General features: G+C 42.9%; 2 protein-coding genes across 2 annotated transcripts in view; both read left to right on the top strand.

Moving 5' to 3' along the window:
- The first annotated feature begins 1240 nt into the window (after positions 1–1240).
- LOC106593599 (NACHT, LRR and PYD domains-containing protein 1 homolog) lies at positions 1241–8555 on the top strand. Its single transcript, XM_045712358.1, has 8 exons — positions 1241–1293; positions 1938–2002; positions 2135–2349; positions 2542–2798; positions 2956–3084; positions 3181–3313; positions 3399–3419; positions 6274–8555. Exons 2-8 carry the CDS (start codon positions 1995–1997, stop codon positions 6672–6674), a joined length of 1164 nt encoding a protein of 387 aa, XP_045568314.1. The 5' UTR covers positions 1241–1293; positions 1938–1994; the 3' UTR covers positions 6675–8555.
- Positions 8556–25591: 17036 nt separating this feature from the next.
- LOC106597034 (protein NLRC3-like) overlaps positions 25592–25705 on the top strand; it is a 41436-nt gene continuing 41322 nt past the window's right edge. The window contains 1 exon segment of the mRNA XM_045712360.1: positions 25592–25703. Within this exon segment, the coding sequence (XP_045568316.1) occupies positions 25633–25703 (71 nt within the window). The 5' untranslated portion in view covers positions 25592–25632.

The raw sequence follows: 25705 nt of genomic DNA, 5'->3' as shown, positions 1-25705 counted from the left end.
ATGACTGACCCACCGCCAAACCGGTCATGCTGGAGGATGTTGCAGGCAGCAGAACGTTCTCCACGGCGTCTACAGACTCTGTCACGTCTGTCACGTGCTCAGTGTGAACCTGCTTTCATCTGTGAAGAGCACAGGACGCCAGTGGCGAATTTGCCAATCTTGGTGTTCTCTGGCAAATGCCAAACGTCCTGCACGGTGTTGGGCTGTAAGCACAACCCCCACCTGTGGATGTTGGGCCCTCATAGCACCCTCATGGAGTCTGTTTCTGACCGTTTGAGCAGACACATGCACATTTGTGGCCTGCTGGAGGTCATTTTGCAGGGCTCTGGCAGTGCTTCTCCTGCTCCTCCTTGCACAAAGGTGGAGGTAGCTGTCCTGCTGCTGGGTTGTTGCCCTCCTACGGCCTCCTCCACGTCTCCTGATGTACTGGCCTGTCTCCTGGTAGCGCCTCCATGCTCTGGACACTACGCTGACAGACACAGCAAACCGTTCTTGCCACAGCTCGCATTGATGTGCCATCCTGGATGAGCTGCACTACCTGAGCCACTTGTGTGGGTTGTAGACTCCGTCTCATGCTACCACTAGAGTGAAAGCACCGCCAGCATTCAAAAGTGACCAAAACATCAGCCAGGAAGCATAGGAACTGAGAAGTTGTCTGTGGTCCCCACGTGAATAACCACTCCTTTATTGGGGGTGTCTTGCTAATTGCCTATAATTTCCACCTGTTGTCTATTCCATTTGCACAACAGCATGTGAAATTTATTGTCAATCAGTGTTGCTTCCTAAGTGGACAGTTTGATTTCATATAAGTGTGATTGACTTGGAGTTACATTGTGTTGTTTAAGTGTTCCCTTTATTTTTTTGAGCAGTGTGTATGTGTATATATGTATGTGTAAATATGTATGTGTGTATATATATATATGTATATATATATATGTGTGTGTATATATATGTATATATATATATATATGTGTGTCTATATATTTATTTATTTATTTATTTTTATTCTGATTTTTCAGGGGGTAGCAGCAGCCCCCACTGCCCTCAGTAGTCTGTCATTCCTTTTCCCTCTCAACCATACAATTTAATTCCTCATCAATCCATGGTAATTTAACAGCGTTTACAGTCAGTTATTAATGGGTGCATGGTTATTAGTAACTGAAATAAGCAATTTCATAAATGCGTCTGGTTGCTTGACAGTCTAATTACCTGTATTTAAATATCTGTTTTATAGAACAGCTACTTTTGACTTCAGGGATTCCTCAGAGCTGTAAGACTTGTGACCATGTTGAGGTAAGTCATAATGTCAATTCTTACTTTTACATACCTGCAGGAGTCAGGTACAGTCTCAAAGCCAGGTGTGTACTGACCAACCATTCATACTGGGATATAGACAGTCCTGTGTTCTGCTTTAGTAATATAAACACAGTCTCAAAGCCAGGTGTGTACTGACCAACCATTCATACTGGGTTATAGACAGTCCTGTGTTCTGCTTTAGTAATATAAACACTGTCTCAAAGCCAGGTGTGTACTGACCAACCATTCATACTGGGATATAGACAGTCCTGTGTTCTGCTTTAGTAATATAAACACAGTCTCAAAGCCAGGTGTGTACTGACCAACCATTCATACTGGGATATAGACAGTCCTGTGTTCTGCTTGTAGGCATGCAGGATTTTAGCTGTTGTCACCTTTGTTCATTAGACAGTTTAATCAATATATCACCAGCATTCTATGTAACATTGAATAAATACATTAGATACATGATTGTTTTTTAATGGGCCAGTTTCCCAGACACAGATTAAGTCTAGTCCTGGACTTTAAAGAACTTTCCATTGAAACTTCCATTGAGCATGCTTTTTAGTCCTGCACTAGACTCAATCTTTGTCCAGGAAACAGGCCCCATATGTATTACTGACATGCTTGTCCTTGTTCAGGACTCCACACACTGGCTTCAGATTGAACCCTTGACTTCCACTGTCCAGGGAGTGACAATGTTCAGGTAAAATAACTACTTTTAACATTTCATTCCACTTGCTAGAGTATTTCCCCATTACCTTTGGGAATAGTCTTCTAATCCAACCTCTCCATTTGACCATTGACCCTCTCTACCATATCTTGTTGTTGCACTCAGGCACAGGACACCCAAAGGGAGTTATGAGTGCACAGTGTCTGGGCTCCGCTGGCTATGTGAGAGAGATGTCATTCTGAAGTATCACTTCAGGAACTGGGAACCCTACAGTCAACTTCTGAAAGACATGCAGTACACACAAGGTGGTCCATTGCTGGACATCACTATGGAGTTAGGTGAACTGGAGGAAGTTCATCTGCCACACTTTGTCTGTTTAGGTAAAACCATATAGAAATAGTATTCAGAAAGACATTTCCATGTAACTGACTTTCACTTCCTGAATTAATGAATGAATGAACTATTCTGGGAGTTTGAGTTTACTGTGATCTGGTACTGCATATTCTTTGTGTTTTAGTTGGATGAATAATACAATATTTGTCTTTCTGTCTCCTTTTTATTGTGTTGTTCAGGGACCAACCCTTCCTTGAGGAATGAGATGAAGATTCTTCATGTAGAGGAACATGGAGTGTCTTTAGAGGAAGTGCATGAGGTCACCAGATTCCATGCTAAGATTCTCCATCCCAAATTCTCTGCTTTCTCTGTTATACTGAGATTACTGTCTTGGAAAGTAGATGTCCACTGTGAGCTGATGCTCTATCTGACAGTGATGAAGGAATCACTAATTCCACGCCTATACCTGTTCCCCAGTAACCCCGGCCAAATACAGGTGAGGGACCATTATTATAGAGATGACCTTAACTAACCAGTGGTGCAGTTTATGTTGACCCTCATTAAATGAAGATAAGTGTGTTGCTAGTTTTCTGAATAATGTTTGAATTAGACTATACATTGACTGGCTATGTATTCCATGCCTCGTTTCACAGGCTGTGGACCAACAGGAATCAAAGTTTCAAGGGACTAAAAGGTTTCCCAACACAAGACCAGAGCAGTCCTTCAAACTGAATAGTTCCTTCAGACTGAACATTCCCTGTTCTACCGCCATCAATCCACAGGTACAGTTTCAGTAGACTAAGAACATGATTCTGACATTTAAGTCACATTTCTATGCATTGATCTCTCTCTCTCTAAATCTCTCTCTCTCCCTCCAGAGGATTCATCTCATACATAGAGACACCACACCAAGCTTTTTCAGGGCGGTTGTGAAAATGACAGGGATTGACATTGAGATGGAGTTATTCAGTGATGATGAGAGGACAGTATGGAAAGAAATTGTATTACGAGGTAGGAGCACATGTCAATCATCACTTTGTACTTTTGTACCAGATGCTATTTATAGTGATATAACCTCATGTTGTTTATCTTTCAGATGAATACTATCAGAACCAAGGTAAGACCCAGATGCAGACTGTCCAAGTAACAGTGTTTATTGTAACAGGGGCAGGCAAAGACAGGTCAAGGCAGGCAGAGGTCAGTAATCCAGAGAGGGTGCAAAAGGTACCGATCGGCATTCAGGGTCAGAGACAGGCAGAGTGCTCAGGCAGGCGGGCTCAGAGGCAGGACAGGTAGAGTGGTCAGGCAGGCTGGCTCAGAGGCAGGACAGGCAAGGGTCAAAACCGGGAGGACAGGAAAAGAGAGACTGGGGAAAAAACAGGAGCTGAGACACAACGCTGGTTGACTTGAACAAACAAGACGAACTGGCAACAGACAAACAGAGAACACAGGAATAAGTACACAGGGGTTAATGGGGAGATGGGCGACACCTGGAGGGGGGTGGAGACAATCACAAAGACAGCTGAAACAGAACAGGGTGTGACAGAATACGTCACAGACACCCATTCAACAAGTATGTAAACATGAGAGTTACAGTGCATTCGGAAAGTATTCAGACCCCTTGACTTTTCCTAATTTTCTTAAATTAAATATTACATTTACATAAGTATTCAGACCCTTTACTCAGTACTTTGATGAAGCACCTTTGGCAGAAATTACAGCCTAGAATATTCTAGGGTATGACGCTACAAGCTTGGCACACCTGTATTTGGGGAGTTTCTCCAATTCTTCTCTGCAGATCCTCTCAAGCTCTGTCAGGTTGGATGGGGAGCGTCACTGCACAGCTATTTTCAGGTCTCTCCAGAGATGTTAGATCGGGTTCAAGTCCGGGCTCTGGCTGGGCCTCTCATAGACATTCAGAGACTTGTCTCGAAGCCACTCCTGCGTTGTCTTGACTGTGTGCTTAGGGTAGTTGTGCTGTTGGAAGGTGAACCTTCACCCCAGTCTGAGGTCCTGAGCACTCTGGAGCAGGTTTTCATCAAGGATCTCTTTGTACGTTCATCTTTCCCTTGAACCTGACTAGTCTCCCAGTCCCTGCCGCTGAAAAACATCCCCACAGCATGACGCTGCCACCACCATGCTTCACCGTAGGGATGGTGCCAGGTTTCTTCCAGACGATTGGCATTCAGGCCAAAGAGTTCAATCTTGGTTTCATCAGACCAGAGAATTTTGTTTCTAATGATCTGAAAGTCTCTTTGTGGCTTTTGGCAAACTCCAAGCAGGCTGTCATGTGCCGTTTACTGAGGAGTGGCTTCCGTGTGGCCACTCTACCATAAAGGCCTTGTTGGTGGAGTGCTGCAGAGATGGTTGTCCTTCTGGAAGGTTCTCCCATCTCCACAGAGGAACTCTGTAGCTCTGTCAGAGTGACCATCAGGTTCTTGGTCACCTCCCTGACCAAGGCTCTTCTCCCCCGATTGCTCAGTTTGGCCGGGTGGCCAGCTCTAGGAAGAGTCTTGGTGGTTCCAAACTTATTCCATTTAAGAATGATGGAGGCCACTGTGTTCTTGGGGACCGTTAATGCTGCAGACATTTTTTGGTACCCTTCCCCAGATCTGTGCCTCGACACAATCCAAACTCAGAGCTCTACGGACAATTCCTGAGACCTCATGGCTTGGTTTTTGCTCTGACATGCACAGTCAACTGAGGGACTTTTTATAGACCTTTCCAAATCATGTCCAATCAATTGAATTTACCACAGGTGGACTTCAATCAAGTTGTAGAAACATCTCAAGGATGCACCTAAGCTCAATTTCAAGTCTCATAGCAAAGCGTCTGAATACTTATGTAAATAAGATATCTGTTTTTTATCTTTAATACATTTGTAAACATTTGCAAAAACCTGTTTTCACTTTGTGGAGGAATTTTAGAATAAGGCTGTAACGTAACAAAATGTGGAAAAAGTCAAGGGGTCTGAATACTTTCGAACAACCCTACAAACCTACCTACTGAATTCATCACTGAAACCCATTCAACTAGTAAGTAAACATGAGAGATACAAACCAATGACTTGAGGGCCAGTCAACATGGTTTACTGTAGGACCTGGACTAGTCCTGATTATAAAAGACTGTCTTCAAGAACAATGACATCTCCTCCAGGACTTGATGTAGATTATCCTGGTTCTGAATGCCCCAATGACATCTCCTCCAGGACTTGATGTAGATTAGCCTGGTTCTGAATGACCCAATGTCATCTCCTCCAGGACTTGATGTAGATTAACCTGGTTCTGAATGTCCCAATGACATCTCCTCCAGGACTTGATGTAGATTAGCCTGGTTCTGAATGACCCAATGACATCTCCTCCAGGACTTGATGTAGATTAGCCTGGTTCTGAATGACCCAATGACATCTCCTCCAGGACTTGATGTAGATTAGCCTGGTTCTGAATGGCCCAATGACATCTCTTCCAGGACTTGATGTAGATTAGCCTGGTTCTGAATGTCCCAATGACATCTCCTCCAGGACTTGATGTAGATTAGCCTGGTTCTGAATGACCCAATGACATCTCCTCCAGGACTTGATGTAGATTAGCCTGGTTCTGAATGACCCAATGACATCTCCTCCAGGACTTGATGTAGATTAGCCTGGTTCTGAATGGCCCAATGACATCTCCTCCAGGACTTGAAGTAGATTAACCTGGTTCTGAATGGCCCAATGACATCTCCTCCAGGACTTGATGTAGATTAGCCTGGTTCTGAATGTTCCAGACTCCTTTTCTGTGAAACTGAATATGACTGAAACCTTAGTGGTGTGATGTGTTCATTGATGCAGGTCGTTATTGTTACAGAATGTGTTCTCAGTGCTAAGATTCAATAATACAATTCAGACTTTTATCACTTGGAAATAAGTCTGTTTCTAAATGTCTGAAATGTAAATGTACAAATGTAGTTATTTTGTAACCGGACTCTCTCAGGTGTTGTGTTGGGAGCAGGGTGTCCGGCTGAGAGCAGTTTGACTGGTTCTCCAGAGCAGCAGCTGCGTTCTGTACGGACAGAGTTTGTGAAACGAGTGTCAAGACCTGTCCTGAATGAACTGCTGGACGGACTCCTGCAACAAACAGTCATCAACCAGGAGGAAATGGAGTCAGTGAAGGTGATAGCTGAGAGGGCAGAGAAGGCACGTGACATCATCGACATGGTGTTGAGAAAAGGAAATGAGTCATGTTCCAGGATGATCAACCTTCTTGGGGAGCTGGACCCCTGTCTTTGTTCACTGCTTCAGACCAACAGTTGTAGTCAACCCCTGGGTGTGGGGAGACCAGGCAGAATAGACAGGCAGGATGGTTCAACATGTTCTTGCTGTCTGTTGCTTTAATTCAGAGTCACAAAAATGTACAGAAAATGTCAATCAAACATGACCACTATAATAGCAATAAACTTACTGAAGGACCAACCACACAGCATCTCTCCTTCTGCGGCCTCCTGGAAGTGTGGATCTTCTAGCAGGAGTGTCAGTCAGTCCTACACTTGGTACCTAGCTGGACCCCTATCTAGCAGGAGGGTCAGTCAGTCCTACACACATTCTACAGAAATGTATTTTAAATTATATATTGTACAGTGTGTGCCTGTTAGAGGTTCATGAGAGAGACTGAATATCAACACAACCATCTCAGTGTATCAGCAGCTTTCTCAGTGAGAGCCTCACGTCTGGAACACATTGACCATTGAAAGACATAAGGAGCTGTTGTCACGTCCTGACCAGAAAAGGGGTTATTTGTTATTGTAGTTTGGTCAGGACGTGGCAGGGGGTGTTTGTTTTATGTGGTTTGGGGTTTGTTGGGATATGTTCTTATGTAAGAGTGGTGTTTGTTTTATGTGTTCCGGGGTTTTTGGGTATTGTTCAGGTTTTGTATTTCTATGATTTTCTAGGTTGTGTATTTCTTTGTTGGCCTGGTATGGCTCTCAATCAGGAACAGCTGTACATCGTTGTTGCTGATTGGGAGTCATACTTAGGTAGCCTTTTTTTCACCTGTGGTTTGTGGGAAGTTGTTTTTGCATTGCTGTGTGTTTAGCCTGCAAGACTGTTTGTCGCTCATTCGTTTTCTTGTTTTGTTACGTGTCTCAATAAAAGTAAATATGAGCCTTGGTCTACTCCATATGATGACCGTTACAGCTGTGTAACCTGTCACTCCTTTACCAATGACTGGAGAGTGTCTGAAGGACATATAAGGAGCTGTGTAACCTGTCACTCCTTTACCAATGACTGGAGAGTGTCTGAAGGACATATAAGGAGCTGTGTAACCTGTCACTCCTTTACCAATGACTGGAGAGTGTCTGAAGGACATATAAGGAGCTGTGTAACCTGTCACTCCTTTACCAATGACTGGAGAGTGTCTGAAGGACATATAAGGAGCTGTGTAACCTGTCACTCCTTTACCAATGACTGGAGAGTGTCTGAAGGACATATAAGGAGCTGTGTAACCTGTCACTCCTTTACCAATGACTTGAGAGTGTCTGAAGGACATATAAGGAGCTGTGTAACCTGTCACTCCTTTACCAATGACTTGAGAGTGTCTGAAGGACATATAAGGAGCTGTGTAACCTGTCACTCCTTTACCAATGACTTGAGAGTGGCTGAAGGACAATCAGCCCCCATTTATACACATGTTTTACTCAATGTTTTGTTTGTTGTAATGTTGAATTTTTTTTTTTTAATGTTTATCTACCTGCCCAGGGACTACAGTTGAAAACTAGCTAGCTGGTTAAATCTGGCACATTTACAGAAATGTTGATTGATGTGCAGAATCCCTGTCAAATACATGTAATATATTCTGTGTGTGTATATCTGTGTCTGTGTGTGTATTTCTATGTATGTCAGTAGGTCTCTGATTACTGTGATTAGTTCAATGTAACATCATATACTATACATTATAATCAGTCTGTTTTAGGTTCTGCAGAATCATTGTATATCATTGGTTACCCATCCTATCATGTTACCACACAGATGTGACTGTCTAGCTCAGCAGTTCCCAACATTTCCCATTCTGGAGACCATCAAATCACCGTCAAAAGCTCTTGAGGACCACCATTCACAGAGTCGCTGATATTTTTCCACATCAAATATATTGCCGGTCAAATTCTGTCAATACATGTGAATGTAACAAGGCCTGTAAAGGTCTATTATTATCATAAACTATTTGCATTGTGAATGCATTTGCATTCTACAATAAAATTCTGGTTCAAACCTCCAAATATACTAATGTGTTTGTTAACCTTTATTTTCTAGTTTATTTTATGCACTTTGAGATTATTCTTCTAATCAAAAGAGTGATTATTATTACTGTTATTATTATAATTATTCATTACCAGGGGCCTCATTTATCAATCATACGTAGGAGATAATCTGTATGTAAACCATGCAAGGGATCATTACCACGCAAAGTGTGAGATTTATCAATATAAATGTTAGCTTGACAGTGTGCAGCCCCATTACCATGCATACGAACAGAACAGCGCCAAGTGGTGGAATAAGGGAACTGCTTGTCAAGTGCAGAATGGGGAAAATATACTGAATGTTGAAAATGTCTGAAATTGTGAGTAATAATTACATTATTTTTAAATTGTATTGTATTTACATTGTGAATTCATGCAACACGTCTTGACAGGCTATATATCATTTGACCACATCAGTGCATTTGTTACGATAATAATCCATATAAAGTACAGAAACGTATTCAATTAGAGGTACATGTGAAAGGTAAACTATTGTGTAAATCCTATAACAGACTGAGATAATAGAAATCCAATGAGAGATGTCTGATCTGCTCTGTTGGAAGATTTGTCACCTCTGTAATGTAAATCCAAAGTTTCCATCCTTGGGTTTTTGGCAACGGGCACATTTCAATCAGAGGCATCTCACACGCGCAACAGGTTAAGAGGGGTTTCTTTGCCATCAAAGGGTTCCCAAATACGAATGGAGAAATAGACGGTACCCACATCACCATGAAATCAACAAAACAAGTTCAACTAGGCTTCTACTCTTAATGTGAAGGTGATAGACTATGTGAACAGAGAAGGCTTCTACTCTTAATGTGAAGGTGATAGACTATGTGAACAGAGAAGACTTCTACTCTTAATGTGATGGTGATAGACTATGTGAACAGAGAAGACTTCTACTCTTAATGTGAAGGTGATAGACTATGTGAACAGAGAAGACTTCTACTCTTAATGTGAAGCTGATAGACTATGTGAACAGAGAAGACTTCTACTCTTAATGTGAAGGTGATAGACTATGTGAACAGAGAAGACTTCTACTCTTAATGTGAAGGTGATAGACTATGTGAACAGAAAAGACTTCTACTCTTAATGTGACGGTGATAGACTATGTGAACAGAGAAGACTTCTACTCTTAATGTGAAGGTGATAGACTATGTGAACAGAGAAGACTTCTACTCTTAATGTGAAGGTGATAGACTATGTGAACAGAGAAGACTTCTACTCTTAATGTGAAGGTGATAGACTATGTGAACAGAGAAGACTTCTACTCTTAATGTGAAGGTGATAGACTATGTGAACAGAGAAGACTTCTACTCTTAATGTGAAGGTGATAGACTATGTGAACAGAGAAGACTTCTACTCTTAATGTGAAGGTGATAGACTATGTGAACAGAGAAGACTTCTACTCTTAATGTGAAGGTGATAGACTATGTGAACAGAGAAGACTTCTACTCTTAATGTGAAGGTGATAGACTATGTGAACAGAGAAGACTTCTACTCTTAATGTGACGGTGATAGACTATGTGAACAGAGAAGACTTCTACTCTTAATGTGACGGTGATAGACTATGTGAACAGAGAAGACTTCTACTCTTAATGTGAAGGTGATAGACTATGTGAACAGAGAAGACTTCTACTCTTAATGTGAAGGTGATAGACTATGTGAACAGAGAAGACTTCTACTCTTAATGTGAAGGTGATAGACTATGTGAACAGAGAAGACTTCTACTCTTAATGTGAAGGTGATAGACTATGTGAACAGAGAAGACTTCTACTCTTAATGTGAAGGTGATAGACTATGTGAACAGAGAATGTTTCTATTCTTAATGTGATTCTAGGTAATGTTATGTGTAAAAGACGCTACTGAATGTGGTGGCCAGGTAGACTTGTTCATTCTGAAGAACAGCTGTCTGTTCACCTGTTACATTCTGCTGTATGTTATAAACCAGATCAGCTGTCTGTTCACCTGTTACATTCTGCTGTGTGTTATAAACCAGATCAGCTGTCTGTTCACCTGTTACATTCTGCTGTATGTTATAAACCAGATCAGCTGTCTGTTCACCTGTTACATTCTGCTGTGTGTTATAAACCAGATCAGCTGTCTGTTCACCTGTTACATTCTGCTGTATGTTATAAACCAGATCAGCTGTCTGTTCACCTGTTACATTCTGCTGTATGTTATAAACCAGATCAGCTGTCTGTTCACCTGTTACATTCTGCTGTATGTTATAAACCAGATCAGCTGTCTGTTCACCTGTTACATTCTGCTGTATGTTATAAACCAGATCAGCTGTCTGTTCACCTGTTACATTCTGCTGTATGTTATAAACCAGATCAGCTGTCTGTTCACCTGTTACATTCTGCTGTATGTTATAAACCAGATCAGCTGTCTGTTCACCTGTTACATTCTGCTGTATGTTATAAACCAGATCAGCTGTCTGTTCACCTGTTACATTCTGCTGTATGTTATAAACCAGATCAGCTGTCTGTTCACCTGTTACATTCTGCTGTATGTTATAAACCAGATCAGCTGTCTGTTCACCTGTTACATTCTGCTGTATGTTATAAACCAGATCAGCTGTCTGTTTACCTGTTACATTCTGCTGTATGTTATAAACCGCGCACCATGTCATCTGCATAAACTTTAAATAATAGCCTATCTAATAGGCCCAATTCAATGAGAAATGCGCATGGTAATTAGTTGTATGGCTACATCGGGAATATGAACTCATCATGGCCACAAAAGGTGAGGAATTTATTACGCAATGATTATGACAATGTTTTATGTTTATAAATTAAATTGTCTACGCAAGAAATGTCACATTACAATATTCAGACGTACCTACAAAAGTCAATGGAAAAGGTCTGTTCCAACGTTAAAATGCACTTCGGATCGGATCGCACAGAGCAGTGGTCACCAACCTTTTCTGAGTCAAGATCACTTTCTGAGTCAAAATGCAAGCAGAGATCTACCGCTCTGATATTTTATTACCATGACTTATAAAACGTAAGCCCATGCAACATTAACCAATTAAAAACAGTTATGTAGCAATGAGGTTTGTGCAGTAAGCTACAGGCCCAATACATTATCACCGCATACTGGCTTTGCTTGAATTTACCTGCCAATGCATTGTTGTTCGGGACATCTAAAAATATATATATTTGAGGTAGTCTATATGATCACACCGGTAATAGATCCATTGTTGTATTACTTGTGAGGCACAGCTGAGTGAGCATACGTTTAAATAATTAGCTTTTTATTTTACTGGGCTGATGGTGCCTGCATCTGATGGTCAGTCTCAGCAGAGGGAGAGAGCAGCAGACTGAGGGTCAGTCTCAACAGAGGGAGAGAGCAGCAGACTGAGGGTCCGTCTCAGCAGAGGGAGAGAGCAGCAGACTGAGGGTCTGTCTCAGCAGAGGGTGAGAGCAGCAGACTGAGGGTCAGTCTCTCAACATCCCTCCGCTCTCCCTTTCCTCCACTGACACTGACCAAAAAGGGACACCGTCTTCCAGCTGATGGCGAAACTCGAGTCGCACCTCATTATTTCTGCTTCATGCACAAATTCATGTTGTTACTCCTATGAACAGAGAAAGTGAAATATTTATTGATATTAAAAAAGACCCAAGCCGCTAATAATAACAAGGCCTATAGATCCACTTTCCTCCTCATTCATTACTGCTGCACTGCTTGTTGTAGCGCTGAGTGGAAATAGGAACAACGCGCATTTTATGGCTTATAAAAGTGTTGAATACAAAGTGTTGACAGCGCTGAGTAAAAACTTAACATGAACTCACTCATAAAAACAGCAGCTCTTTGCTGCATTCGTTGACAGTCTCTCTCTAGTCATGGTTTTAAACGTTTTGAAATCTCACAATATCAATTTTGCCGTAGCTTTATTTTATGTCTGCTACGTCACTGTAGACTCGGTCATCTGAGCAATCTGATTGGCCAGCGGACACATGGTGCACTTGATTTCCTCCCCAGGCCCACCGGGAAGCAGAGTTTGTACCTTCAGACACATGAAATGGAAACAGTTTGTACCTTCAGACACATGAAATGGAAACAGTTTGTACATTCAGACACATGAAATGGAAACAGTTTGTACCTTCAGACACATTAAATGGAAACAGTTTGTACATTTAGACACATGAAATGGAAACAGTTTGTACATTCAGACACATGAAATGGAAACAGTTTGTACCTTCAGACACATGAAATGGAAACAGTTTGTACATTCAGACACATGAAATGGAAACAGTTTGTACCTTCAGACACATGACATGGAAACAGTTTGTACCTTCAGACACATGAAATGGAAACAGTTTGTACATTCAGACACATGAAATGGAAACAGTTTGTACCTTCAGACACATTAAATGGAAACAGTTTGTACCTTCAGACACATGAAATGGAAACAGTTTGTACATTCAGACACATGAAATGGAAACAGTTTGTACCTTCAGACACATTAAATGGAAACAGTTTGTACCTTCAGAGACATGGAATGGAAACAGTTTGTACATTCAGACACATGAAATGGAAACAGTTTGTACATTCAGACACATGAAATGGAAACAGTTGGTACCTTCAGACACATGAAATGGAAACAGGTTGTACATTCAGACACATGAAATGGAAACAGTTTGTACCTTCAGACACATGAAATGGAAACAGTTTGTACCTTCAGACACATTAAATGGAAACAGTTTGTACCTTCAGAGACATGGAATGGAAACAGTATGTACATTCAGACACATGAAATGGAAACAGTTTGTACCTTCAGACACATGAAATGGAAACAGTTTGTACATTCAGACACATGAAATGGAAACAGTTTGTACATTCAGACACATGAAATGGAAACAGTTTGTACCTTCAGACACATGAAATGGAAACAGTTTGAACCTTCAGACACATGAAATGGAAACAGTTTGTACATTCAGACACATGAAATGGAAACAGTTGGTACCTTCAGACACATGAAATGGAAACAGGTTGTACATTCAGACACATGAAATGGAAACAGTTTGTACCTTCAGACACATGAAATGGAAACAGTTTGTACATTCAGACACATGAAATGGAAACAGTTTGTACATTCAGACACATGAAATGGAAACAGTTTGTACCTTCAGACACATGAAATGGAAACAGTTTGTACATTCAGACACATGAAATGGAAACAGTTTGTACCTTCAGACACATGAAATGGAAACAGTTTGTACCTTCAGACACATGAAATGGAAACAGATTGTACATTCAGACACATGAAAAGGAAACAGTTTCTACATTCAGACACACGAAATGGCAACAGTTTGCCAACCCGGCGCGCAGGACAGCAGCTGAATTGTCTGAACCTACCACCAACAGCCCGAGACTAATAACAAAGAATAGAAACACAAGGATTTATCGTTGGGTTTTTACAGAAACGTTTGGCGATCAACTAGAAATGCCTTGGAGATCGACAAGTCGATCGCGATAAACCGGTTGGTGGCCACTGGCACAGAGCAAAATAGTCTGCTTGAAATACCGTAGTTTATCTAGTTACTACTGTGAAGTGGATCCAATTAAATGAGAGATGGGAGGAATGGTAGCCAATCCTAACTTGTTATAGGCCTATAGGATATTTGGCGAGTATAGGAATTATTCTGCAATGATCATGGAAATGAAATAAATAACAGGAAATATATGCCTACTTCTAATTATTATAGAATGTAAAGACACATCGATTAACGCTCTTCTCACTAACAGCTAATGATTGCATCTTGTTATTATATTTAGCCAGGTCTACCTGTTCTTTAGTTCTGAATAAGAGTCTCGTCATATATTCCCCATCTGCACCAGGCTACTACTAGTCTACTTTTGTCTTCTTGCAATGCAAGACTTCAACCACTAGAAACTGTAAGGACGCCTGGTCTAAAGTTAGCAGGAGGATTAGCAAATTCTCATGTCAAGTTCACTTTTTATAAATGACAACATTTGCGTGAAAACTGGCACATGCATGTTTTGTGGCATATTTTGTGTGTAGACAACGTTTACAAATGTGGTCCCTGGTATTTTACATAGAGCAAAATACTTGAAATAGCTTATCTATTTACTGTTGTGAAGTCGGTCCAATTAAACGAGAGATGGGACGAATGGTAACCTTGTTGTAGGCCTATATTCTACCTCGTGAGTATGAAAACATCACAGAAAAGGTGAGAAATGTATTATGCAACGATCATGGAAACGAAATAAATAGAAGCCTAGGAAATAGATGGCTATTTCTAATTATTTTAAAATGCAAAGATAAACGGAATGGATGTCTCAGTAACGGCAAATTGTTGCATCTTGTTATTAAACTTTTTATTGTTATGAATAAGCGTGTCCATCATATCCCACATTTACACTAAATACTAATCTACTGGCCTTCTTGAAATGCAATACTTCAACCACTAGAAACTGTGCATACACATGGTCTAAAGTTAGCGGAAAGGTGTGTGTGAGTGTGTGTGTGTGTGTGTGTGTGTGTGTGTCTGTCTGCGCGTGTGTTTTGTGTTTGTGTGTCTTCACATAAACCTATACCTGTTGAACCCGCCCACTGTGTTGAAACAAGGAAGTACATTTATAAGGAAGTAGAGGCAGAACTGGACACTGTCGGTCGAAGAAAAATGTTTCTGAGGTTTGTAGCGTTCTTTTACCATTTTATGACAAAAAGTGTTTTGGAGAAGTTAGGCCATCGCAGAGAGAGGTGATTTAGGGGGTAAGACATCCGCAGAATTGTTAAGTTATTACAATACTGATTTCAACTTTCAATAATGATCATTTTAGGCTTCCTTACATTGATGCTGATTCATATTGACCAGCCTAGTCAATATGTATCAATGTTATATTATAGGCTACAGGGCTATGAGGTAGGGTATGGGGTTATATTATAGGCTACAGGGCTGTGAGGTAAGGTATGGGGTTATATTATAGTCTACAGGGCTATGAGGTAGGGTATGGGGTTATATTATAGTCTACAGGGTTATGAGGTAGGGTATGGGGTTATATTATAGTCTACAGGGCTATGAGGTAGGGTATGGGGTTATATTATAGTCTACAGGGCTATGAGGTAGGGTATGGGGTTATATTATAGTCTACAGGGTTATATTATAGTCTACAGGGTTATGAGGTAGGGTATGGGGTTATATTATAGTCTACAGGGCTATGAGGTAGGGTATGGGGTTATATTATACTCTACAGGGTTATGAGGTAGGGTATGGGGTTATATTATAGTCTACAGCGTTATGAGGTAGGGTATGGGGTTATATTATAGTCTACAGGGCTATGAGGTAGGGTATGGGGTTATATTATAGTCTACAGGGCTATGAGGTAGGGTATGGGGTTATATTATACTCTACAGGGTTATGAGGTAGGGTATGGGGTTATATTATAGTCTACAGCGTTATGAGGTAGGGTATGGGGTTATATTGTAGTCTACAGGGCTATGAGGTAGGGTATGGGGTTATATTATAGTCTACAGGGCTATGAGGTAGGGTATGGGGTTATATTATAGTCTACAGGGCTATGAGGTAGGGTATGGGGTTATATTATAGTCTACAGGGTTATGAGGTAGGGTATGGGGTTATATTATAGTCTACAGCGTTATGAGGTAGGGTATGGGGTTATATTGTAGTCTACAGGGCTATGAGGTAGGGTATGGGGTTATATTATAGTCTACAGGGCTATGAGGTAGGGTATGGGGTTATATTATAGTCTACAGGGCTATGAGGTAGGGTATGGGGTTATATTATAGGCTACAGGGCTATGAGGTAGGGTATGGGGTTATATTATAGTCTACAGGGCTGTGAGGTAGGGTATGGGGTTATATTATAGTCTACAGGGCTATGAGGTAGGGTATGGGGTTATATTATAGGCTACAGGGCTATGAGGTAGGGTATGGGGTTATATTATAGTCTACAGGGCTATGAGTTAGGGTATGGGGTTATATTATAGTCTTCAGGGTTATGAGGTAGGGTATGGGGTTATATTATAGTCTACAGGGTTATGACGTAGGGTATGGGGTTATATTATAGTCTACAGGGCTATGAGGTAGGGTATGGTGTTATATTATAGTCTACAGGGTTATGAGGTAGGGTATGGGGTTATATTATAGTCTACAGGGCTATGAGGTAGGGTATGGGGTTATATTATAGTCTACAGGGTTGTGAGGTAAGGTATGGGGTTATATTATAGTCTACAGGGCTGTGAGGTAGGGTATGGGGTTATATTATAGTCTATGGGGTTATGAGGTAGGGTATGGGGTTATATTATAGTCTACAGGGCTATGAAGTAGGGTATGGGGTTATATTATAGTCTACAGGGCTATGAGGTAGGGTATGGGGTTATATTATAGTCTACAGGGCTATGAGGTAGGGTATGGGGTTATATTATAGTCTACAGGGCTATGAGGTAGGGTATGGGGTTATATTATAGGCTACAGGGTTATGAGGTAGGGTATGGGGTTATATTATAGTCTACAGGGCTATGAGGTAGGGTATGGGGTTATATCATAGTCTACAGGGCTATGAGGTAGGGTATGGGGTTATATTATAGTCTACAGGGTTATGAGGTAGGGTATGGGGTTATATTATAGTCTACAGGGCTATGAGGTAGGGTATGGGGTTATATTATAGTCTACAGGGCTATGAGGTAGGGTATGGGGTTATATTATAGTCTACAGGGTTATGAGGTAGGGTATGGGGTTATATTATAGTCTACAGGGCTATGAGGTAGGGTATGGGGTTATATTATAGGCTACAGGGCTGTGAGGTAAGGTATGGGGTTATATTATAGTCTACAGGGCTATGAGGTAGGGTATGGGGTTATATTATAGTCTACAGGGCTGTGAGGTAGGGTATGGGGTTATATTATAGTCTACAGGGCTATGAGGTAGGGTATGGGGTTATATTATAGTCTACAGGGTTATGACGTAGGGTATGGGGTTATATTATAGTCTACAGGGCTATGAGGTAGGGTATGGTGTTATATTATAGTCTACAGGGTTATGAGGTAGGGTATGGGGTTATATTATAGTCTACAGGGCTATGAGGTAGGGTATGGGGTTATATTATAGTCTACAGGGTTATGAGGTAAGGTATGGGGTTATATTATAGTCTACAGGGCTGTGAGGTAGGGTATGGGGTTATATTATAGTCTATGGGGTTATGAGGTAGGGTATGGGGTTATATTATAGTCTACAGGGCTATGAAGTAGGGTATGGGGTTATATTATAGTCTACAGGGCTATGAGGTAGGGTATGGGGTTATATTATAGTCTACAGGGCTATGAGGTAGGGTATGGGGTTATATTATAGTCTACAGGGCAATGAGGTAGGGTATGGGGTTATATTATAGGCTACAGGGTTATGAGGTAGGGTATGGGGTTATATTATAGTCTACAGGGCTATGAGGTAGGGTATGGGGTTATATTATAGTCTACAGGGTTATGAGGTAGGGTATGGGGTTATATTATAGTCTACAGGGTTATGAGGTAGGGTATGGGGTTATATTATAGTCTACAGGGCTATGAGGTAGGGTATGGGGTTATATTATAGTCTACAGGGTTATGAGGTAGGGTATGGGGTTATATTATAGTCTACAGGGTTATGAGGTAGGGTATGGGGTTATATTATAGTCTACAGGGCTATGAGGTAGGGTATGGGGTTATATTATAGTCTACAGGGCTGTGAGGTAGGGTATGGGGTTATATTATAGTCTACAGGGCTATGAGGTAGGGTATGGGGTTATATTATAGTCTACAGGGTTATGAGGTAGGGTATGGGGTTATATTATAGTCTACAGGGCTATGAGGTAGGGTATGGGGTTATATTATAGTCTACAGGGCTATGAGGTAGGGTATGGGGTTATATTATAGGCTACAGGGTTATGAGGTAGGGTATGGGGTTATATTATATTCTACAGAGCTATGAGGTAGGGTATGGGGTTATATTATAGGCTACAGGGCTATGAGGTAGGGTATGGGGTTATATTATAGGCTACAGGGTTATGAGGTAGGGTATGGGGTTATATTATAGTCTATGGGGTTATGAGGTAGGGTATGGGGTTATATTATAGTCTACAGGGCTATGAGGTAGGGTATGGGGTTATATTATAGTCTACAGGGTTATGAGGTAGGGTATGGGGTTATATTATAGGCTACAGGGTTATGAGGTAGGGTATGGGGTTATATTATAGGCTACAGGGTTATGAGGTAGGGTATGGGGTTATATTATAGGCTACAGGGCTATGAGGTAGGGTATGGGGTTATATTATAGGCTACAGGGTTATGAGGTAGGGTATGGGGTTATATTATAGTCTACAGGGCTATGAGGTAGGGTATGGGGTTATATTATAGTCTATGGGGTTATGAGGTAGGGTATGGGGTTATATTATAGTCTACAGGGCTATGAGGTAGGGTATGGGGTTATATTATAGTCTACAGGGTTATGAGGTAGGGTATGGGGTTATATTATAGGCTACAGGGTTATGAGGTAGGGTATGGGGTTATATTATAGTCTACAGGGTTATGAGGTAGGGTATGGGGTTATATTATAGGCTACAGGGTTATGAGGTAGGGTATGGGGTTATATTATAGTCTACAGGGTTATGAGGTAGGGTATGGGGTTATATTATAGGCTACAGGGTTATGAGGTAGGGTATGGGAGATTGACTGCACATGGGCGTGATTATTGTCTTTGCGCTCTTTCACTTCCCTGAGAAAGATGTGTATCAGGTAAACTAGTTTCTTTGAAAAATAAAAGTCCTTCTCGTAAATTCGGCCAAGTAAAAGTGACTTGCAGCAATGGGCATTGAATCTAAATGAAGGAATAATGTGAAAAGTTTATGCCGCGTTCACAACAACAGGGAACTCGGAAAAATACAATGTCAACACTCGAGAAAGAGGACCTTTCAAATCGATTTTTCCCATTCGGACAAAGTCAGAAGGTCTGCTTACCCGACCAATCAGATGAGGGAGTGTGATGACGCGTAATCTTACCCGACCAATCATATGGTTGCGGGAAACGCTGCGTTCTCCAAATGGTAAATCTCGAGTTCAAGTTCTGAGGACCAAATAACGAAATACATTCAGGAACAAGAATTGGCAACGTCACTAAAATTCATAACATCAGGAAAATACAAAAGTTTTGTCCCAAAAAGTTGTTTTTCTTTTTGTGGATAACTATTATTTAAATGATTAGATCACCTGTTGTTTTTTACGCACTACAAAGCCTTGACCAGAATAACGCGCTCTCCCCACTATTTATTGTTTCTGCAGTCAGGATTCACCCTCTTTAGAGAATTATTGTGTCACTTATCTGCAGGTAATCGTTGTTTTGAAACATGTTTCAGAGGTTTGTAGCGTTCTTTTACAATGTCATGTAGAAAAGTATTTTTGAGAAGTTAGGTTATCATAAAGAGCGAGATGATTTAGGGGGTAAGACATCCGCCAAGTTAATACAATATTGATTTAAACTTTAAAGAATTACTATTTTAGCCTTATTTACATTGTTGTTGATTCATAGTGATCAGCCTAATCAATAAGATGTGATGTGATATAGGCTACAGGGCTATGAGGAATGGTATTATTGTTATAGGCTACAGGGCTATGAGGTATGGTATTATTGTTATAGGCTACAGGGCTATGAGGTATGGTATTATTGTTATAGGCTACAGGGCTATGAGGTATGGTATTATTGTTATAGGCTACAGGGCTATGAGGTATGGTATTATTGTTATAGGCTACAGGGCTATGAGGTATGGTATTATTGTTATAGGCTACAGGGCTATGAGGTATGGTATTATTGTTATAGGCTACAGGGCTATGAGGTATGGTATTATTGTTATAGGCTACAGGGCTATGAGGTATGGTATTATTGTTATAGGTGATTGACAGCACATTAAGGTGATTATTATCTGTGGAAACTGACTCACTTTCACTTCCTGAAAGAAGACGTGCATCGGAATTATGTATAGCTGTCATTAAATAAAATAGTCTGTCTCTTCAAGTAAATGTGACGTTCAACAATGTGCATAGAAACTATTTAAATGTGGGGCCAAATCACATGTTAAGTTTAAAGCTTTCTGGTGACAGATCAGGAAGGCGGTGGTCCGTTTGGTGAACTGCAGGTGCGCTCGATATAACGTCACCGGCTCATCTATGCGCATTGTGAACCCCGGGTTGAATCGTCAGCACACCTTTTCTCAGAATGTGTCACGTCCTGACCAGTAGAGGGTGTAGTTGGGTCAGGACGTGGCAGAAGGGAGTAAGTGTTTTATTGTTTCATTTAATTTTGGCCGTGTGACTTCCAATCAAGCACAGCTGTAGAGGGTTGTGGTTGATTGGGAGTCACACATAAGTTGCCTACGTTTCCGTTGTGTGGTGTGGGTAATTGTGCTTGTCACTGTTGTTGCACCTGACAGGACTGTGTTGGCTGTCAGTTTTGTTGTTTTGTTAATTGCATAGTGTTCGTAACATTAAAAATGACGAACCCTAACTCCGCCGCATTTTGGTCCACTTCTTCCGTAGACAGCCGTTACAGAATTACCCACCAAACCAGGACCAAGCGGCGGAAGAGGAAGGAGCAGCAGGACTACTGCGTTATGGACAAATGGACATGGGAACAGATCCTGGACGGAGAGGGACCATGGACTCAGGCTGGGGATTATCGCCTCCCGCAGTGGGAGATTGAAGCGGCGAGAGCGGAGAGGCGATACTACGAGGAGAGAGAGCGCAACGAGCGCGAGAGGCAGCCCCAATATTTTTTTGGGGGGCACACGGGACAGTCGGTGGAGCTGAGGTCGGAACCAGAGCCAGTCGGGATGACATTGGAGGTGAGCGAGGCTATGAGACAGAGACTGTGACGGGGTTAATGGGAAAATTAGGGAGAGAGAGATGAGAGAGCTGCTAGTGTGGTGCATAAAGTACGGCATTCGCCTAATGAGCGTGTCGTGGGTATGATGTCACCTGAGGCAGCTCTCCATACTCGTCCTGAGGTGCGTGCTGGTTGTCTGGTAAAGACTGTGCCTGCGCCCAGAAACAGGCCTCCTCCATGTCTTCCCAGCCCTGCACATCCTGTACCTACTCCCAGAACCAAGCCTCCTGCATGTCTTCCTATCCTGGTCAAGCCCGTGCCTCCTCCACGGACCAGTCCTCCAGTGGGTCTCCCTATCCTGGTCAAACCCGTGTCTCCTCCACAGACCAGTCCTCCAGTGGGTCTCCCTATCCTGGTCAAGCCCGTGCCTCCTCCACGGACCAGTACTCCAGTGGGTCTCTCTATCCTGGTCAAGCCCGTGTCTCCTCCACGGACCAGTCCTCCAGTGGGTCTCCCCAGCCTGGTGAATCCTGAGTCGGAGCTGCCCGCCAGTCAACAGTCGTCAGAGCTGCCCGCCCAGTCAACAGTCGTCAGAGCTGCCCGCCAGTCAACAGTCGCCAGAGAGGTCAGACTGCCCTGAACTGCCGGAGTGGCCAGACTGCCCTGAACTGCCGGAGTGACCAGACTGCCCTGAACTGCCGGAGTGGCCGGACTGCCCTGAACTGCCGGAGTGGCCGGACTGCCCTGAACTGCCAGAGTGGCCGGACTGCCCTGTCCTGCCAGAGTGGCCGGACTGCCCTGTCCTGCCGGAGTGGCCGGACTGCCCTGTCCTGCCGGGGTGGCCGGACTGCCCTGTCCTGCCGGAGTGGCCGGACTGCCCTGTTCTGCCGGAGTGGCCGGACTGCCCTGTTCTGCCAGAGTGGCCAGACTGCCCGGTTCTGCCAGAGGTGCCCGCCTGCCCTGATCTGCCAGGGTGCCCGGCCTGTCAGGATCAGCCCGAGTGGTCCTCCTGCCCTCCGGTCCAGCCCGAGTGGTCCTCCTGCCCTCCGGTCCAGCCCGAGTGGTCCTCCTGCCTTCCGGTCCAGCCCGAGTGGCCCGCATGCCTTCCGGCCCAGCCCGAGTGGCCCGCATGCCTTCCGGCCCAGCCCGAGTGGCCCGCATGCCTTCCGGCCCAGCCCGAGTGGCCCGCATGCCTTCCGGCCCAGCCCGAGTGGCCCGCATGCCTTCCGGCCCAGCCCGAGTGGCCCGCATGCCTTCCGGCCCAGCCCGAGTGGCCCGCATGCCTTCCGGCCCAGCCCGAGTGGCCCGCATGCCTTCCGACCCAGCCCGAGTGGTCCGTCTGCCCGGCGCAGCGATCGGCGCCCACAGAGTGGGCGACGCCGAAGGTGGAGCGAGGTCCACGTCCTGCACCTGAGCCACCTCCAGGATAGGTGGGTTGGGGAGGGAGGGTGTAGCACAGTGCCGTCGGTGACGGCAGCCACCCTCCCTTCCCTCCCTTATTGTTTAGGTGTTCCTTTTTGTTGGGGATTTTTTTGTGTTTTCCTTTTTTAGGTGCATCCCGGGGTCTGCACCTTGAGGGGGGTACTGTCACGTCCTGACCAGTAGAGGGTGTAGTTGGGTCAGGACGTGGCAGAAGGGAGTAAGTGTTTTATTGTTTCATTTAATTTTGGCCGTGTGACTTCCAATCAAGCACAGCTGTAGAGGGTTGTGGTTGATTGGGAGTCACACATAGTTGCCTACGTTTCCGTTGTGTGGTGTGGGTAATTGTGCTTGTCACTGTTGTTGCACCTGACAGGACTGTGTTGGCTGTCAGTTTTGTTGTTTTGTTAATTGCATAGTGTTCGTAACATTAAAAATGACGAACCCTAACTCCGCCGCATTTTGGTCCACTTCTTCCGTAGACAGCCGTTACAGAATGTAAACTCCGGTGCGCTCGATATAACGTCACCGGCTCATCTATGCGCATTGTGAACCCCGGGTTGAATCGTCAGCACACCTTTTCTCAGAATACAAACCCCGGTGCGCCGGGCGAGATAAACTGATCGCACCTCAAGTGAACTCAAGCAGTGCACTGCAGCATGTGTCTATACACTAAACCAGGGATGGACAACTGGCGGCCCGGGACCAGTAATAAAACATTGTTTTGGAACTCAGTCTGGGTCTCAACTTACTGTTGACCGTTAGAATAATAGAAAACACAAGGTGCAGTGTGTAAATGTGGTTGTGCATCAGCAGTCAGTCTATTAGCCCATGTTAGCTACATGTTTTTAGATGGTAAATTAGTCAAGTGGCTAAACTTGTAGTAAACATGGTTGAATTACCTACCGGGGTGGGGCCCATTGATCATCAGTTATCACATTACAAACTGCTAACATTTGCCTCCACTCTGTGGCAACATGAGTAGAATTAGCTGTAAAACTGAAAATGTTTTCTTTGAATTGCAGGAAATTAGTTAGAACATTTCTATATCATTTTCACTACGCCCCCATGGCAACATGGCAACATGGCCCCATGGCAACCTGGCCCCATGGCAACATGGCCCCATGGTAACATGTGCAGGAGAAACTGATATACATTTTTATTTATTGATTATTAAATGATTAAAACTAGTAATTATGTTACCAAATCTGAAACTAAAATAATTAAGAAACTCATTTGAAAAACTAAAACTATAATCATTGATTCCAAAACAAAAATTAAATAAAAACCATCATAAATTATGTTCAGGATTTTTTTCTCCCTTCTATACGTTGTCTGGTAAATGCTGCCAGGAGATGGTGATGTTTCAAATAGGCCTAACTTGTTCATCACTAGTCTCCCTAGACAGACAGGTTGCCTCCCACAATGTACCAATGTTCCTGCATGCAAGCAAAGATTGTCCATTATATTGAGAAGATACTCAAGTGACCGCTCTAACAATGGAAATGCATGTCCTCAAAGAGGGAAGGCAGGCGGGAGGAGGCGAGATCTGGTGGGACCATGTAGCCAATGAGAGGGCAGATATGCGTGTGAACAACAGGCCATAGAGATAAAGGGACTGATTTTTATATCTGAGCCATTATAGCCTCTGTGACAGCATGGGCAGTGCCATTGACGATATCTCCATTTTAAAGTAGTACATTTTCTTATTCATTGGCTGATTGCTCCCAACTCATAGGAATTCCCACCCAGTTGACTACTTTAAAATGGTGGAAGGCCTCAAGCACAATGTCCGTTCTAAAACAGATTATATCCATGATGAATCCTCCATCTCTATGACAACAGGCACAACTCCAATATAAAGTATTTTCCCTCGTAACAACCTAACCATTACGGAACTTCTATTAGATCAAATAAGCCTCACGTAGCAAATTAGTAATTCAATTTTTTGTTGACCAAATTCGACAAACTCTCACTGACCTCCATACAAAAACTCCTCACATCGTGGGCTTATTTTCATGGACAGAGTTTTCGCTGAATAAAACCTCTCGCTTCGCCTCTTCCTCTCTGATACATGTCTGTAGAAGTTTCTGAGGTCAGTTGGGACAGAGAGGAAGAGGCGAAGTGAGAGGATTTACTCTGCCTAAAATCTGCCTGTTATTTTATTTCACCTTTATTTAACCAGGTAGGCCAGTTGAGAACAAGTTCTATGAGAGTGTGGAGTTACGTGAGGCTTATTTGATCTAATAGAAGGTTTGTAATGTTTAGGCTGTTACAGATGTACTGATATAAGTGGATGGATGTTGCATTCCGGTGATATGATACTGATGATTTGTCTCCATAGATGGTTTGTTTGTGTTTCTACGGTTGTGGCTAGATGGAGTAGAGCTGTAGGCCTACAGCTCCATCTAGTGGTTGAGATGGGGACAACAGATGTTGACAAATGTCAGCTAATGGGGATCCAAGTCAAATCAAATGAATAACATATTGGACTGTGTATGTTTGAATACAATATGAAGTCTGATTTAAGTCTTTGACCTCAGACAGTAAATGTGTTGTTAATAGAAATATTGACTGTTCTGTTATTTCTTATTGTAGCTGAGTGAGCTGTAACTTACATCAAAATGAGTCTCTCTGGGGAGAGAGAGGAGGAGACCACTGCCTCTAAAATGCTTCTCTCTGGGGGGAGAGAGGAGGGGACCACTGCCTCTAAAATGAGTCTTTCTGGGGGAGAGAGGAGGGGACCACTGCCTCTAAAATGAGTCTTTCTGGGGAGAGAGGGGAGGAGACCACTGCCTCTAAAATGAGCCTCTCTGGGGAGAGAGAGGAGGAGACCACTGCCTCCAAAATGACTCAAGACACCAGTTCTAAGAGGT

This window comes from Salmo salar, unplaced genomic scaffold, assembly GCF_905237065.1.
Source record: "Salmo salar unplaced genomic scaffold, Ssal_v3.1, whole genome shotgun sequence".
Lineage (NCBI taxonomy): Eukaryota > Metazoa > Chordata > Actinopteri > Salmoniformes > Salmonidae > Salmo > Salmo salar.
The sequence above is the reverse complement of the archived record's forward strand: the minus strand, read 5'-3'. Positions and strand labels throughout refer to the sequence as shown.